Source organism: Equus quagga, chromosome 11, assembly GCF_021613505.1.
Source record: "Equus quagga isolate Etosha38 chromosome 11, UCLA_HA_Equagga_1.0, whole genome shotgun sequence".
Classification (NCBI taxonomy): domain Eukaryota; kingdom Metazoa; phylum Chordata; class Mammalia; order Perissodactyla; family Equidae; genus Equus; species Equus quagga.
Window position 1 is genome coordinate 58334869 of NC_060277.1, and position 16861 is coordinate 58351729.

At 43.8% G+C, this 16861-nt stretch overlaps 1 protein-coding gene across 1 annotated transcript in view; it reads right to left on the reverse strand.

Annotated features, from left to right (window-relative positions):
- Window positions 1-13300: 13300 nt before the first annotated feature.
- AKAP10 (A-kinase anchoring protein 10) overlaps window positions 13301-16861 on the reverse strand; it is a 69447-nt gene continuing 65886 nt past the window's right edge. The window contains exon 15 of the mRNA XM_046676410.1: window positions 13301-15047. Within this exon, the coding sequence (XP_046532366.1) occupies window positions 15042-15047 (6 nt within the window). The 3' untranslated portion in view covers window positions 13301-15041. The remainder of the gene's footprint in view (window positions 15048-16861) is intronic.

A 16861-nucleotide genomic window follows, 5' to 3' on the forward strand; every position in this document is an offset into this window, starting at 1 on the left:
CGAGAAAGATTTGGTCCCTGTCCTTAGTAGCCCCTTGAAGATGAAAATTGTTTAGTAATCTATTACTATATCACAAAACACAGTCACTTAAAATAAGAACATTAAAAAAAATTATTTAGGGTTCCGTGGGTTGGGAATTCCGCCCCAGGCCCGTCAGAAAAGGCTCTTCTCTGCCCCACACAGTCTTGGCCGCGGTGGTTCACCTGGGGCTGGACAATCCAGCACAGCCTCACTGAAGTGTCTGGTGCCTCTCCTGGGTCATGACCTGACCAGCTGGGGCTGGCCGGGAGTACTGGACCTCTTCTTGTGAGGTAGGCAGGATTCACCCAGAGACAGCCTCGTGCCCTCTTCCAGTCACTACCCACAAAAGGGTATTACAATCCCAACTTGTAGATTTAGTTTTGTCTGGTCTGTGTCTGGCTTCTTTTGCTCAGTATTATGTATATGAGACTCATCTGAGCTGTTGCCTGCAATTGTCATCCATTCGTTCTCGTTGCTATTCTGCTGTTGATCAGCACGATAGATAGTGTCCAGTTTATGTCTATTACAAACAGTGCTGCTATGAACACTCTAGGACATGAAGTTTGGTGAACATATGTATGCATTTCTGTTTGGTATATGCCTAGCAATGGAATTGCTGGGTCATAGTGCACATACTCAACATCGGCGGATACTAACAAAGTACATTCCAAAGTGGCAGTACCAATTTATCCCCCCACCAGCCAACTATGAGCATTCCAGCTGCTCTGCATTCTTAACAACACTTGTATCGTTAGTCTTTTTATCCATTTGGTGGCTGTGACAGGATGGTCTTAACCTCCTCCTGGAATGTTGTAAGCTGCATTATATGGTCCAGGGAAATCCTGGGGTCTGTGTCGGGGACGAGGAGCAGCCGCCTCACCTCTGGAGCCATGAGAAACAGCCCTCAGGAACTGCAACTTTCTGGCAATTGGTTTGGACAGTGATTTGAAAATCAGTGGAAGTTAATTTGCGGATGTGGGTGGTAGTTTTGTTCTCTCGGTTTCCTCAGAGTCTTGTATCATCACCAGACCATGAATCAAGAGACCTGGATCCACATCCTGATTCTTTTCTCCTTCACTTCTCCCCACCCTCATTATCACACATCTCAAATTCAGCTCCAGACGCTCCTTGTACCAGTCGTTGCCCAAATGCACCAGCCCCTTCACACCTCTGTGATTCGGCTGCTGTTGTAAACCTTCCGCCTGGCATGACTCTATTCTCTTATCAAAACCCTTCTGGTCTTTAACATCCCAACTCTAATGTCACCTTCTCTGTAAAGTTCTCCAGGATTCCCCACTCCTTCCTGGATCTCCTCACTGTAAGCCACCCATGTCTTGCATCAGGGTCTTTGCATCTGCTGCCCCCTCGGCCTGGAACTCACTTCCCTCCCCGTGGCCCCTCACCGCCTTTTTGTCTGTTTTACCCATCTGTCTCTAGTATCTGTCTCCTCCCACTGGAAAGTAAGCTCTGTGAGAGCAAGGATTTGTGTCTGCTTTGTTCGTTGCTCCAGCCCCCATGCCTAGAAAGGTGCCTGGCACACAGTAAAAGCTCAATTTGTTGAACGAATAAATCTTGTCTCTTGACTTACCTGTCATGCAGTGGCTGGGGCTTCCCGCAAGTGAGGGCAATCTGCCGAAAACAGAACTAGAACCAGAAGCAGCCAATCAGATCTGGATGGAGTCAGGTGAGGCTACGATGGTGTTTCGGGTGGATCTGGACACTGAGTCAGGTGTACTTGAGGAAGAAAGGGTTCCTAACTCAGGCCAAGTTAGCAGCTCGTGTCCAGGTCCAGCAACCGTCGATAACCTAGTAGGGCTGGAGTGTAAGAATTGAATAGGGGCTGAAGGAGACAGAGCTAGGGAGGTGACGAAGGGACACAGCATTTCTTCTTTCAACGAATATTTGTTTTATATCCGGACAAGAGAGAGGTTTGGGAGTCATCAGTGAATGTGTAGGAGATACCACAATGAGAAGGGTTGAGACAATAGAGACAAGAAGAGAGAGGAGGATGGGCCTCAGGAGCAGCAAAGTAGGTCATGAAAGGAAGCGGGAGCCACTGGAACATCTGGTGGGAGTTTATTAAGAAATTCTCCCTGATTTTCTTGTTTCTAATGTCTTCACTATAATAAAAGCGATATCAAGTCATTGCAGAAAATTTTGAAAATACAAGGGACTCCCAGTCTTGGCATAGATACTCATAGTTTCTTGCCTGATCTGTTCACAATTTCAGAAAACAAGGGGGACATTTGTTGTATGTTTGCCACTATGAACTATGCTACCTTGCATTTATCCTTTATGTATTGGTGCTTTTATTTCCTGGAATAGATTCCCAGGAGTGAGACTGCTAGGTCTAAGAGTGTATGGATTTTTAAATGTAATGGATTTGTCCAGATTGCTTTCCTAAAATGCTGCCACATTTCTCATTTCTACCTCTTTAACTTTTGTCAATCTCAAGGCAATAAAATGATGTTTCATTTTTCTTTAATGTACTTTTCCCTAGAAACTAAGGAGTATGCACATCTTTTCATGTATTTGTAGCCATTTGGATTTGTTCTTCTGTGATTTGCCTATTTTAATATTTGGCAGTACGTCAAAGCTCTTTATAGATCTGCATAATACACACTGTCACTTGCCTTGAAAATACTGTTTTTACAAATCTATAATTTACCTTTTGGCTTAATTTGCGGTATCCTTCATGATACATTTTTAATTTTCAAATATGTATTTCTGGGGTTTTTTTCCCCCTTCCTTCTGGGTTTCCTGTGTTAGTTGAGAAGTTCTTTTTTTCATATTTTATTTTATTTATTTATTTTTTTAGGAAGATTAGCCCTGAGCTAACATCTGCTGCCAGTCCTCCCCTTTTTGCTGAGGAAGACTGGCCCTGAGCTAACATCCGTGCCCATCTTTCTCTACTTTATATGTGGATGTCTACCACAGCATGGCATGCCAAGCGGTGCCATGTCTGCACCCGGGATCTGAACGGGCAAACTCTGGGCTGCCAAAGTGGAACAGGGAAACTTAATCGCAGTGCCACCGGGCCGGCCCCAACATTTAATTTTTAATCCATCTGAAATTTAGCCTTTCCTAATGTATAAATGAAGCTCTACTTTTAAAAATTGCTCTTTTGCGTTCCCAGGACACCGTATTCAGTGAGGCACCTCTGTTTGGTGATGTCTCCTAGAGCCCCCTGCAGTGGGCCCTCCCACGGCCGAGGCATGCGTCGTAGACATTTTACAGGAGGGCTACGTTCATAGACGGTTGGCTCTGAGAGTCAAAGTTCAAAATCAGCAGAATGGCTCGCAGCAGAGTTTATGCAAAATGTCTTAGAGGAAAAAATATGACTCCCAAGTCAGCAAGATCTTAAAGTTGAGCATATCTTTAAAAATCCTATGCCAATCAGAAAGGGGCTGGGAATCTTGGAAGAAAAAAAGATGGAGTCAAGGAGACAACGCAGGAGAGGGAGTATTGGTGAGATTTTAGCTCCTTGATGTGGGTTAGTGCCTGCAACACCATTACCCAGGATCACAGATAACCTTAACTCCGATTCCAGCTCACTCAGTACCCCTGAAGGTTTGGTTTCTCCTGTGGCTTTGCAGTGCTGAGACAAGCATTCTAGCACCTGACTGCTCATTTATTCATTCACTCAATGAGTCTTTACCAGTGAACGAAACTGACGAGGTGCCTGCCTTCAAGGAGCTTATTCTCTAGTAGGGGAAACAGACCGTAAAGAGGATAAATAAAATAGGATGTTAGCTAGACATAGGTACTAAGAAGAAAACTAAATCCAGGATGGGAAACAGGAAGTATGGAGGGAGGGATACAATTTAAGGAAACATGACCAGTGATGGCTTGACCGAGCAAAAACCTGAAAGAAGTGAAGGGTGCGATCCATGCAATTAGTTAGAGGGAGAGCATTCCAAGTGGAAGGAATCCCAAGTGCAAAAGCCCTGAGGCAGCAGCACGTCTGTAGCCCAGTGTGGCTGGAGCTGAGTGAACGAGGGGTAGGGTGACTGGAGACGACAGCACAGAGAAAACAGGACAGATGCTGTAGGGTCTCATAGGCCATTTTAAGGACTTCGACTATTCCCCTGGGTCAGATGAGAAAGCTTTATAAGGTTTTTAACAAAAGAACAACATCATCGCAGCAAAACTGACTAGGAAGTTGTTCTCACCACTAGAAGAAATGATAGTCGTGTGATGCAACAGAGGTGTTAGCTAACACTACAATGGCAATCATATTGCAGTAGAAATGTGTCAAATCAATGTGTTGTACCCCTTAAACTTACACAACGCTATATGTCAACTATATCTCAATTTTTTAAAAATTGAGCAGGAAGTACAGAGATTCCCCACATACCCTATGCCCCACCTACAAGCACAGCCTTCCCCGCTATCAACATCCAGCGCCAGCTGATGAGCCTACACTGACCCATCATTATCACTCAGAGTACATAGTTTACCTCAGGGTTCACTCATTGCTGCACTAGAATGTTTTGACACTTCAAAGTTGAGAGGCGTTTCCCCTCTGTTCCTAGTTGCTGAGAGTTTTTATCATGAATGGGTGTTGGATTTTGTCAAATGCTCTTTCTGGTTTACCTTTTTCTTTTTTCTTTTCTTTTTCTGTTTTGTTTTTTGTTTTTTTATTTTTTTGACGAAGATTAGCCCTGAGCTAACGTCTGTTCCAATCTTCCTACATTTCGTATGTGGGATGCTGCCACAACGTGGCCTGACAAGTGGTGCTAGGTCTGCACCCGGGATCCGAAGCTGCAAACCCCAGGCCACAGAAGCAGAGCATGAACTCAACCACTACGCCACCAGGCCGGCCCCTGGTTTACTTTTTGACAGTTGAATTTCTCCTCATAAATCAATGACTTGGCCCTCTGGCATATACTTGTGTGTCACAGCCTCTGGGAACTTGATTAATGTGAACTGTTCTTGAGGGAATCTCTCACCCTGAGCGCTGGGTGCTTACCAAATCAGGTTTGTGTGAACGCTCTAGAGGAGGCACATCCTCGTGAAGCCTTAGGGAGGACATGGGGCTGCCAGCTTCTCCGGATGCTGCAGCTCACCATCAGTGCAGGGCTGCGGGCTAACCTAGAGTGTGTCTCAGGGCTTTCCATCTGGTTCCGCTGATCTCTGTTTTTTCTGCACCAAGACCACGTGCACAGTTTTAGTTCTTGTTGCCCATGGGTTCTGCTTCTTCCTTCCTTTGGAGGCCCACAGCCTCCATGAGCTTCTTTGCTGAGGCCCAACATGTCAGCTATGTGACTGACCTCAGGCGGGGATCCAGGCCAGGTTCTCCGGAAGCAGAGGAGACAGCTTTGGGCCCAGCAGTCAGGACAGAACTGTCACTTCCTCTTGAGTTGGGTGAAGACATCAGATCAGCAATTCTCCCCACAGTGGGGAGAGAAGAAGGAAATGTTAATTTCCCAGGGTTGGCAATTACACAACAACTGTAAATAAATCCTCGTGATTAGAGATGCCTCCAATGAGGAACCAAGGGTCTGCACAAAGTGCTGGATCTGCACTGTGAGAGCAGCCTTGCAAATAGGATTACAGAAGGTCTTTCTCTATAAGAAAACAAAGAAAATCAACTCTTCACCCTCTTCTTCAAAATATGTCATCAAGACCTTTTGATCGCACTGCCAAATGTTTCTCAAATCAGCAAACTTCTCTCTCTGCCACCACCAGTTGCTGAAGAATCATTGTCTCCATTTCTATAGATGACACAGAGGCCGAGAGAGGTAAGGGAAAAGCCAAAGATCCCACAGCAAGGATGTAGCACAATATGGAATCGAACCTACTTTCATGCAAACAGCACAGTGCAGATAAGGTCTGGCCTCCTTTGTGTGGCTTCTACCATTAGTCTGAGGTTGGACAAACAGGGCAGTTCTCAGACTCACCTCAGAAACGCTTCACACTCGATCGGTGGATCTTGCAGTTTGAATGAATCTTTTACCTATGCATGGTTTTGTGCATCATGCATTGGTCATTTGGAAAATATTGGCTCATCAGGTTATGCAGATCTTCCCAAAATTGACACATTTCATCACACAATATAAAAAAATCACATTTGTTAATCCTATCTCATCAGAAATGCCTTTAAGTATGGGGAACTACCAAGCTTACAGTGGTGAAGATCAGTTTTCCAAAATTCTAATTTTTGCTTGAAAAGTCAAATTTCATCCTTAGCAATCAATACGTCAGTATTTTGTTCTCAAAGTGATAGGCTCACTTCATTTTCAAGAAAATGTCTTAAAGACCCAAGTCTGAGTAACCAGTGGTCGGTTGTTCTTTCTTGCTATTCCAGGAAAACAGGGGCCGGCCGGCTCTGCTCACAACTCAAGTGCATCAGCTATTTTCCTGGAGAAAACCACCATCCTTCACTGTGCAGGAGTTCTCTGCGTGTACTGCCCATCCCGTTCCACGTGATATTACAAAACATGTACTTCAGGGTTGAGATTTAACAAAATTAATGATAGTTACTGCTTCATCAAGGACATTCTTATGGGAAACTGGCTTTTGTTTAAATGGCAAGTGCATGGTGGTGAAGAATACAATGCAGTTTGGTGTCACTGTCCAGATTCCTGTTAAGGTGCCAGAAATTTCACTCACCATTGCTTTTGCATTATCAGTGCAAATATTCACATAGTGAAAAAGGCAACTAATGTCTTACTGCTACCATGAAAATAGTTTTGACCTTACAGACCTCCTGGAAGGGTCTCAGGACTCTCAGACACCCACGAATCATGCTTTGGAAACTGCCGGACTGGTGCAAGAGAGTGCATCTTAACGTCAGCCTATTGCTAGGAGCGGGTAGGGACTTCTCAGCCCTTAAGGCATAAGAAGGCTAAGTTCTGATTCTGGGCAGATGGACCTAGGAAGGCCATTAGCTGGACCTGGTTCATTTAAAGCAAACTTTTTTTTTCAGTGTCTCTTGGGCCATGCTTCCTGAGGTCAAACCAAGGCATTGGGTGGAACAGGAAGTGAGCCAGCTTTCAAAGACTAGGAGAAGGACTTCTTTAGGCAGAGTGTGGAAAGGACATTTTTAAATTGTGGGCATTGCTTGAGCAAAGGCACAGGCTCTCAGATGTAAAAGCCCATTGAGGAAAGAGTGGAGAGAGGTGTGGTTTAAAGTCTAATGTCCCAAGATCTAGGAGGCTAGCTCAGTCAGGGTGTTAAATCAGGAATTTGGACTTTATTCAGCAGACAACAGGGAGTCCACTAATGGTATAAGTGATCCTATATTTAAGGCAAATCCCTATTTTCCTACTGAAAACATAAAAAAAATTAAGGTATCAATCTGATTATTTAAAATTTTAGGAATGTTGACGAAATAGTCAGATGTCAACTTATAATACCTAATTTATTAATTTAGTTATACAGGCATATTTAAAATTATATACAATAATACATTAATACAAAATATTGCTTTTTCCCCATTTTCACATTTCAAGTAACAATTTTATTCAAGTTCTCTACGTGCATCTTGGACATCAATGTCTTCATCACATCTTAGAACCATGGTTTCTTGAAGAGAATCTCCATCACTTGGTCTAAGTTGTTTGAGATGCAGCATTCTAACATACTTGAGTGACAGTGTCATTGGGAAGTTGGATCCAAGTCACCACGTCAGGACAGTCCTCTCCCACCTCCACCTTAGCGCATAGGTGCACTTTGTAATCCTTACAACAAAACTACTCACTTATTGCTTTTGAAATTGCTCTTTGAAAGGCTGGTTTACAAAACCTAACTCTTGTAATAGTGAGGGAATACCCCCGGAATAATTACTGAGTTTCTTCCCACTCCTCTTGTAACCCATCCCAATAGGAGCAATCTATAACCATACAAAACTTGCTTTGTTTGAGGTTGTTGTGGGCTAACTGCGAGGAGAAATCAGAGGTAGAGCAGTTGCAGGAGATGACATAGTCCGGGTGACTGAAGAGTAAAATATGTCCTCAGGAAGAGAAAAGATCAAAGAGCTTTAGGCCAGGTTGTTGGGTGGATCGTCATTATGGACACTGAAGTTTCCTGGGGTGGGAATGACAGAGTGACAAAAGCTCGGAGTGATGCATCAAAGACTTGGAGAAAGATGGCCAGGAGTGTCCTGGAGCCCAGCAAGTGGGAGAGATGAGAGGACAGCCTCCCCAGGTAGCAATGGAGGATGGAGAACAAGGATATGGTAACAGCACTGGCCAGGAGTGGGCGGTCATGGACAATGCTGATAGGAAGTCCTGGTCCAGCTGGGGAGAGGGAGAGGGAGTGGCCTGCACATGTCGGCACTGTGAAGAAATGATACCTTGAGGGAAAAGATAGACACAGAATGGACATGTTCTGGGGAAAGACTGAGATGATCAGGAAGTCTGCGAATAACAAAAGAAGCGTCCACCTAGACTGCCCCCAACAGGTTCCTTGCTCTCTCCCATAACATTCATCACATGAATTGTCATTATTTGTTTTCTAGGCTGCAAGGAGGGCAGGCAGTATGTTTGTCCTGGGTACTGCGGTATCCCCGAGAACTAGAACAGGCATGTAACAGGTCCTCAGGAAATATGTGCTGAAGGAAGAAATGGAGAGGAGGGAGAAGATGAAGAGGAGAAGAAAGGAAGAATGAGGTACTGGTGTCCTATGGGAGGGACCTGAAAAAGGACAGCAAGGGAGAGACAGGTCAGGAAAGGCATGGTCAGGACCTCAGAGGGCAATTGGCATCAAGGACCTGGGGGCCAAACTGGAAGGAAATACACTGGACAGGATTTGTGTAAGAGGTTCCACCGAGACCTTGGGTGTGATACCAGCAGCTCAAAGTCTCAGCCGTGGAGGAATATGTCAGGGGCACTGTCCCCAGCAAAGGCACTGGGGGCCAGGGAGCTGAAGACTGTGGGGCCGAGACTGGTCTTGGCCTCTTCTAAGCCCTGCCCCAGGGGAAAGACTTGCCCCGACGCTCTCAGCCCTGCCCAGTGGCTGAGACAGTGGGGTGGTGTTTGGGCGTTCTTGGCTTTGATAAACATCTGAATACTAAGACAATAGGATTTATGGCTTGTTTGACTGAACCATGAGTAATAGGTCTCAAATTACATTTCTGTGTAACATGGGCATTTCCAATAAAAGGGAATGAAAATACTCATTTCCCAATTTACAGGAAAGATTTTACAGCAGTGATTCTCAAAAGCGTGGTCTCTGGAGCAGCCGCAGCCTCTGGGAATTTGTCAAAAATACAAATTCAGGCCCCATCCCAGACCTACTAAATCAGAAACTCTAGGGGTTAGACCCAGCAATCATCGTAACAGGTTCTCTGGGGGATCTCGATGCATGTGAAAGTTTCAGAACTACTGCTTTAAGGTAATGGATGGAATGTTTTCAATTTTAAAGCCACAATCCCCTAAATTCTTCTTACACCTTCGACATCAGCTATACTAGTCTTTAGTGAGTACCAATAAACAGCAAAATGAGAAAAGAGCCAGGGACGATTTGCAGTACCGCAGAGTAGTAGGGAAGAGGGCAGTCTCGCTGCCTGGACACAGCTCCCGGCTGTGAGACCCTAGAGAAATTCCTTTACCTCTGAAGCCTTAGTCTCCTCATTTATAATGAGGGAAAAGTAAGTACTTACCTTCTAAGATTGTCATACAGATGAAATGAGATAGTGCCTGGCACACAGTAAGTACTCAATTATGCTGATTATTATTATCATCATTAAAGTAGAACTTAGAAAGAGCTAATCGCCTCATGGAATCGGCTCAATAACTAGCTAGCTTTTTCCAAGGTTGGGATTTTTTTTTTGGTGAGGAAGATTAGCCCTAAGCTAACATCTGTTGCCAATCCTCCTCTCTTTGCTTGAGGAAGATTGTCGCCAAGCTAACATCTGTGCCAATCTTCCCCTAAATTGCATGTGGGATAGCGCAACAGCATGGCTTGATGAGCTGTGTCTAGGTCTGCGCCCAGGATCTGAATCTGCCCAGTGAACCCTGGGCTGCCGAAGCGGAGTGCAGCAACTTAACCACTACGCGACCAGGCCAGCCCCCAAGGTTGGGATTTTATACCACACGCGTATAATAACCCTACGCTAGTCTTCTTGTTTCTAGTTTCTAAGCATTCACATTTCCCAAAGCTCTGCAGAGAGCTCCATGGGGCTGAGACTGACCTTGTGGCCTCTTCTAAGCCCATCCTATTCAGAGACTTGCCTTGATGGCCTCCAACATCAACGTGCCCATCCCTTGCTGTCAACCAGGTGCTCAGCACCTGAATAAGTGTCTAGTCTCACAGTGAGTAAATGGGACGGCACAGCAACCAGTCCTCAAGGGGCTGTGGAAAGGAAGGAAGGGCGAGGGTGAGGTCCCGGAAGGGCAACCCCTCCTCAGGCCCCTCTCTTCCTGTGGGTCCCCCTGGGTCAGCAAAGGCTAGTACTGCCAGGAGGATCCTGGAAGGAAAAGGTGTGAAAGCACAGGCTCGACAGGCTACCTTGAATCAAAAATACCAGCACACCTTCTCAGTGGGACTTCCGAGTTACATCTCCTCCTCAGTGGAATGGAAGCTCCAGGGGGCCCCAAAGCTTGTTCTGCTCCTTCCTGCATCGCTGCACTGTAAACAGTGTCTTGGCACTTAGTCGGCATTAAAATACTGCTGAATGGGTGAACATTTGCTAAACCAGTAGTTCTGACACTAGAAGGAACAAAGGTTGCTCTTTGCCAAGATGAGGAAACCTAAGGTCCGCGTGGAGCCCGCTTGATTGTGGTCAGCAGGTAAAGCGGGGGCCCACCACTTAGAGCTACTTTTAGTTTGGAGGCCCAAGGCGCTTTTCAGCTAGAGCCTTTTTCATGAGGGGTATGGCTGTGGGGTTCTTACTGTGATGTAGGCAGAGGCCAGTTTGGGATCATTTAGGGGTGAGCCTGAAGGCACAGTCAAGATTAGGGGACTCGGACATCTCAAGTTGGGGGAAACGCCACAGCCGCCACAACCCTCTTCTCTCATTTGCTCCTTGGCAAATCGCAGCCCCCTTTGAGCTGAACTTGAGCCCACTTGTCCTAGGCACCTTGACCACCCACCACAGACCGGCCCCAGGGGGCCCTGCTGGTGCCTGGTGGGGCAGGGAGGCATTACCACCCTTAGGCAAGGGGCTTAATTTTTCCAGGTGAGTCGTGACACCCTGGCTGTGCCAGAGCAGGTATTTGAAAGGAACAGACTGAGGAAATATTTGTTTGCGTATATTGCTGAGGCGGAAATATTCGCCACCCTGTGTGACAGGCAGGCAGATGGGCTTTTCCCTCCTGGAACATGAATGCCCTCCTGGCCTTTGCTTACACTGGTCCCTCCAACACCCTTCATGGCCATTTCCACCTGTCCAAAATCCATATAGGACCATACTTCCAACTCTGAGCCATTCCCTATCCTGCCCAAGCAGAGAGGCCTCCTAAGGGCCCACAGTGCTCATCTGTAAAGGGCCTCATAGAGTAACTGTAAGTGCGGGGCTCCTAAGTTGTAATCTTGAAAGGTTTTGCTGAGACTTACAACCACTTACGGCTCCACCCAAAGGCCAGACACCTTGCCTAGTCCATAGACGTGGTCAGCATTTACAAATTTTCTAATTATTATTGCCCTCCATCATTTGAAGCCTGTATCAGTTACTCACTAATAGAAATGCCCTCTATGCCTATTTCTGGGTTTTATTATAGTTGCTGAAGGTGGGGATGGTATTTATCCTTTGGAATGAGGCTGGGAAGCATGAAAAGGCCCTTGTCCAGAAGGCCTGAGTTCTAATGGTGACCATCCCACAACAGGCCAAGGACCTACCTTTTTCCCTGGCCTGAGTTAACTCCTCCTTGTAAAAATGAAGGAGTGTCTTTTAGTTTCATTAGTTTAGGATTCCATTTTGAGAGAATACATAAAATGACCAAGGAAGGTTTATTAAAGAAAAATTCTCCAGAATTCAGTGGTACTTTGCAAACATGCTGAGTACACATGATCTTTAGTAATTAGAGCAGTCTGGTAGTATTTTAGTTAAGGTCCTTTTGGTTGTATATAATAAAAACTCACTTCAGACTGATTTTTTAAAAAGCAAAAATGTATTCTAAGGATACCTGAGGAATTAATGGAGTCCACGACAAGGAAATAAGACTAGATCCAGAAACCAGCCAAGTCCTCAAGGCTACCAAGGCAGCTGCTCTCCTGCATCCACTTGCTCTCATGTCTGTATTTCTGCTTCTAAACCTCTCTGCTTGACCATGCAATGCTGGCTCACAGGTCTTGACTTTCTAAGTGCCCCACACAAGTTATCTTCTCAGATGGTGAATGATCTCTCTCCTTTCCCCTGCAAAACTCTTAGGATAAAGAATATTCCTGGGCCTGTTTGGATCAGGAGTTCAATCCTGGTCCAATCAAGTAGCATGCAGGGGAGGGGAGTGGGAGAGGGCAAAGGTGATTGTGTGCAAACATGGTCCCCACTCATGAAGGAGTGAGGGAGGGGGTCAGTGTGAGTCAGATGGGTACCCCAAACAGTGTCATTAGAGAGAGGTCAACTGCTTCAGCAGGTGCTTAACTATCAGTACCTAAATAAACCAACAAAGAAGTTTGTCAATTTCTAAAATTCAGAGTGACCTTCCCCTCCAAATTCCTATTGAGCTAGTCAAAGCTCCAGAAATAGAAATTATTTACATTTCATAAAGTTCTACTGAATAATGAAACTCAAGTAGAAAAAGTTACAGAGTTGCTCTGTTTTATTGCTCCTCACTGGACTTAACTGACTCTTTCCTTTTTACTTTCATTGAATCTTACAAAAGTGATGAAGACACACCAAATCACAAAAGGCACCACTTTCTCACTAACATCTTTTCTTTTTTAACAATCTACACTGATACCAACAACAAGATAAAGATGGATGTTCAATTGATTCCTTGAACCTACAAAAACCCTGCCAGGGAATCACGTTTTGTGGGCAACACTGGCACAGTGCGTGGAACACAGTGGGTGCTCAATGTCAGATGAATCCGATTCCAATTTTAAAATAAGTATAAGGATCTACTTCAGACCAAATATTAAATCTAGCTAATAATTTCAGGCCATACTCTGCTTCTGTGTCCCATAGCAGGTGGGGCAGAAAAAAGTAACCAAGCCTCAAACTTGCTATGCTTCTTTTTAAAAGATCCTTACAACTACTGATATCTCTAACTCAGAAGCACAAAATCTATACAAAGAAATGACTAGATATTATCTTAACTGAAAGCACTAATTTAAATGCTTAAGAGTCTTACAGAAATTGTTACTCCAAAACATGCAGAGGCAGCAAGAGTCACCAAAAACCACATTTTATTCTACAACCTTTATATTGCTTTTCTGTTATTTAAAGATTGAAGCAACGTGAAATGGATGGAAATATTTTGTTAAAAGAACAAAATGTTAATCACAGCATAAACACCTAATAAAACCTCAGGTCTGTGCCATACACTCCAAACACAAGGCTAAGTCCAGAAGTGGCTCATGTTCTGGGTCTTTGTAAAGCAAATGGAAATTTTGGAAGAATCAACACATTTCAGTAGAAGAGCCATAAATGCCCTGAAAGCAGAAAGTTGACACAATTTTAAATATAATTCATATATATATATATTTTAAAATCAAACACAATTAAATAGAATATGGTTTAAGTACATGAATACTTCGCTTTAGAAGAATAACAGAGGTGGTACATAGTACCAAAAACTTATACACAGCCTTTTTGCTTCTTCTGTTGATGAAACAGCGCGCCTCTACACAATCAAATATTGCAATGGAATAAATTCTCTATTCATTCAAGACTTTCTCAAGGACAGAAGTGATTAATAATTATATATTTGTATATATATATATATATTTTTTTTTTTTGCAAAGTCTGAGCAAAAGCAGTAACACCTTAAAGTGTGTGCTTTCCCCTCAAATAGTCACGTGTGGTGAGGAAGCATTGGCACCACCTGGCCAGTGGAGTGTGCTCACCAACGGGCAGCCCTGCTGGGCAGCGCAGTCCAGACCCAGAAGCCAACTGAGTGTGTGCAGTGAGGGAGTCTCTTACTATCCTAAAGACAGAAAAAAAAAAAAAAGGGCCAACTGCACACTTCCCAGCTCACAGCAAAGAAAGGGGAAGCAGTCAAAGTCGAGTGCTTTTCTTCTCCCCAACTCCTGCCCGCCCACCTTCTTAAAAAAAATCGTACAATCTGAGAATAAACACTTTGTTCAAGTTCACAGGGAGAAAACTGGAGTGATCGTTATTATTTATTCCTTTCTACATGTGTTCTGAAGGGAAAGCTAATTTGGAGCACAGAATTCCAGAGAAGCAAGTCCTAATGCTCAAAGTAAAGGAGATTCACCCTTTTCTTAGCAGGGGAGAGACTGGTTTAAGTATACTGCATCTCAGGAGCAATTAAAATGTGAAAATTATATACTGTCATCAAAGGGAAGGACAATGTCACCAAGACTTGACCTGTGACCTGTCAGCTTCCTTCTAAATTAATGCCCCTGTGAAGGAAGACTGCACGAGGAGCCTTCACCCGTTCCAGCACCGAACGGCCGCTCTGAGCTGCCTGGCTCTCGAGGGGCTGACACACCTGTTTGTTTTAGGAGGCCAAAGCAAAGCACCTCTGGCACCTGCTTTACGATGCTGTTAGAGATGGGTTACCGTTACAGAACATGCATCAAATATCAGCTCTATGCTTATCTGCCTCCCACAGTATGTGGTCCCTGTCTATTCCAGTGGACTAAAACTCTTTCATAAATGGGTTATTGCCATTGGAAAACTATTAATTTCTAGTAATGTAAACAATACCACCTTGTCTCTTTGTGACTTTCACTGTGTGAACATCATGTACAGCAAATGTCTACATGTCACTCTGCCTATGGTGGAAGTCTAGGATTGTCTGACGTTCTTTCCTGGGAACAACAGTGATATATCAGTGAAAAGAAATACAGTGCTTTGTTTTCATTGGCTGTGTTGAAGAATCCAACCAAAGGAAATAAGTTCTCTTATTTTTCAAAAGCAGATTTCCTTTATCTCAGGTCTCGAGTCAGAGCTGAAAAAAAGAAAAAGAAAAAGGTAAGGTACATTTCTATAATCAGTGACCTATCATTACAGATTAAGGAAGAAGGGAACCAACACTTAGTGTTTACTGTATACCAGCACTTATGACAGCCAGGATCTGACTACAATCATGTGAGAGAAAATACTGTAATTTATTTACACATGAGTGAACAAAAGCTTATTAAAGAGGCCGAGGAACTCGCCCTAAGGTTACATAACAAGGACTGGCACCCAGATTTTTTTTTTTTTTTTTAAAGATTGGCACCTGAGCTAACATCTGATGCCAATCTTCTTTTTTCTTCTTCCTCTTCTTCTCCCCAAAGCCCCCCAGTACATAGTTGTATATTCTAGTTGTGAGGGTCTCTGGTTGTGTTATGTGAGCTGCTGCCTCAGCATGGTCTGATGAGCGGTGCTATGTCTGAGCCCAGGATCTGAACCAGTGAAACCCTGGGCCACCGAAGTGGAGTCCATGAATTTAACCACTCAGCCACGGGACTGGCCCTCCAGATTTGCTTTTATCTTTCTGTTTTGGCAATAGATATTAGAACAAAATATCTACTTTTTGACAGAGTAATTCTGCTTCTACAGAATTACTAACCCAACAGCATACTCACAAGAGAGGGCAAAGACTTAGATACACAGACATTCCTTAAAGAATTGTTTGCAACAGAGAAAAACCCAAAACAAGCTAAATGACCATCCATAGGGGATTCATTAAATGAAGTCAGAGCCATAATATGGAATACTCCAATGCCTTTAGAAAGAAAAACCTTTGATCTTCTTGCCTCCTAAGACCAAGCTCTTGAGGCTGAGTCTCCCTTTACTTATAGCCCTGGGGAGGAAAGAAACATCACAGAAGACATGGCCCTTGCTATTTGTGAGATGGGAGGCACACACATGAAACAATTCAGTACTGCTGTGAGGCAGTTTACATTAAATGCCCAAGTACATTACAGACAAATGGAGAGCAGGAGATTCAAAGCAGAGAGCTATCAACATGAGCTAAGGAGGCTGGGTAGTCCTTCATGGATGTAAGACTTCTCACATTCATACAATCATGGAATGAGGATTAGAAGGAGAGCTTATGAGATTTTCTTGTCCAATTTCTCTGAGCTACTGATGAGGAAATAAGAGACCAGAGAAGGAAATTGACTTGCCAAAGGTCACACGTATTGACTAAAAATGGACTGAACTGGTTCTGCTAGCCTAGGCTTTTTCCATACCAATACACCGCTGATGGCTAACAGGCAGGAAGGACAGACGTCCTGGCCAGCCAAAGAGAAGGCCTAGCAAGCTTAGAAAACAAAATATGTAAAAATATACCTGTATATCCTAAAAATGAAAATCACATGGTAATAAAATCTGAACACAGAACTCAAATGAAAAGCCTTAATTTTAAACATCTGCTTTCCAAAGAACACTTTCGTATTATCAAACATTTGATCATCGACATGATAATGGGGAATCACAAAAATAACTACCTCGTACTTCTTTACGCACCTTTATCTCGCTCTTTACTATTTTAGGTTTGAATGAACCAGTGAAGATAAATATAGACAAAAATTATCACTCTTACATAGAAAAGATAGAGTCTGCAGAAGTGAACAGAGCTTTGGTATGACTCAGCCCTGCAAAAAGTTCAAAATTAAACCAAGCTCTGGTAATGTACAGCATGGTGACTATAGTTAACAATACTGTATTGCATACTTAAAAGTTGATAAGAGAGTAGATCTTAAAAGTTCTCATCACAAGGAAAAAAACACTTTGTAACACGCATGGTGATGACACTGACTAGACTTATTGTGG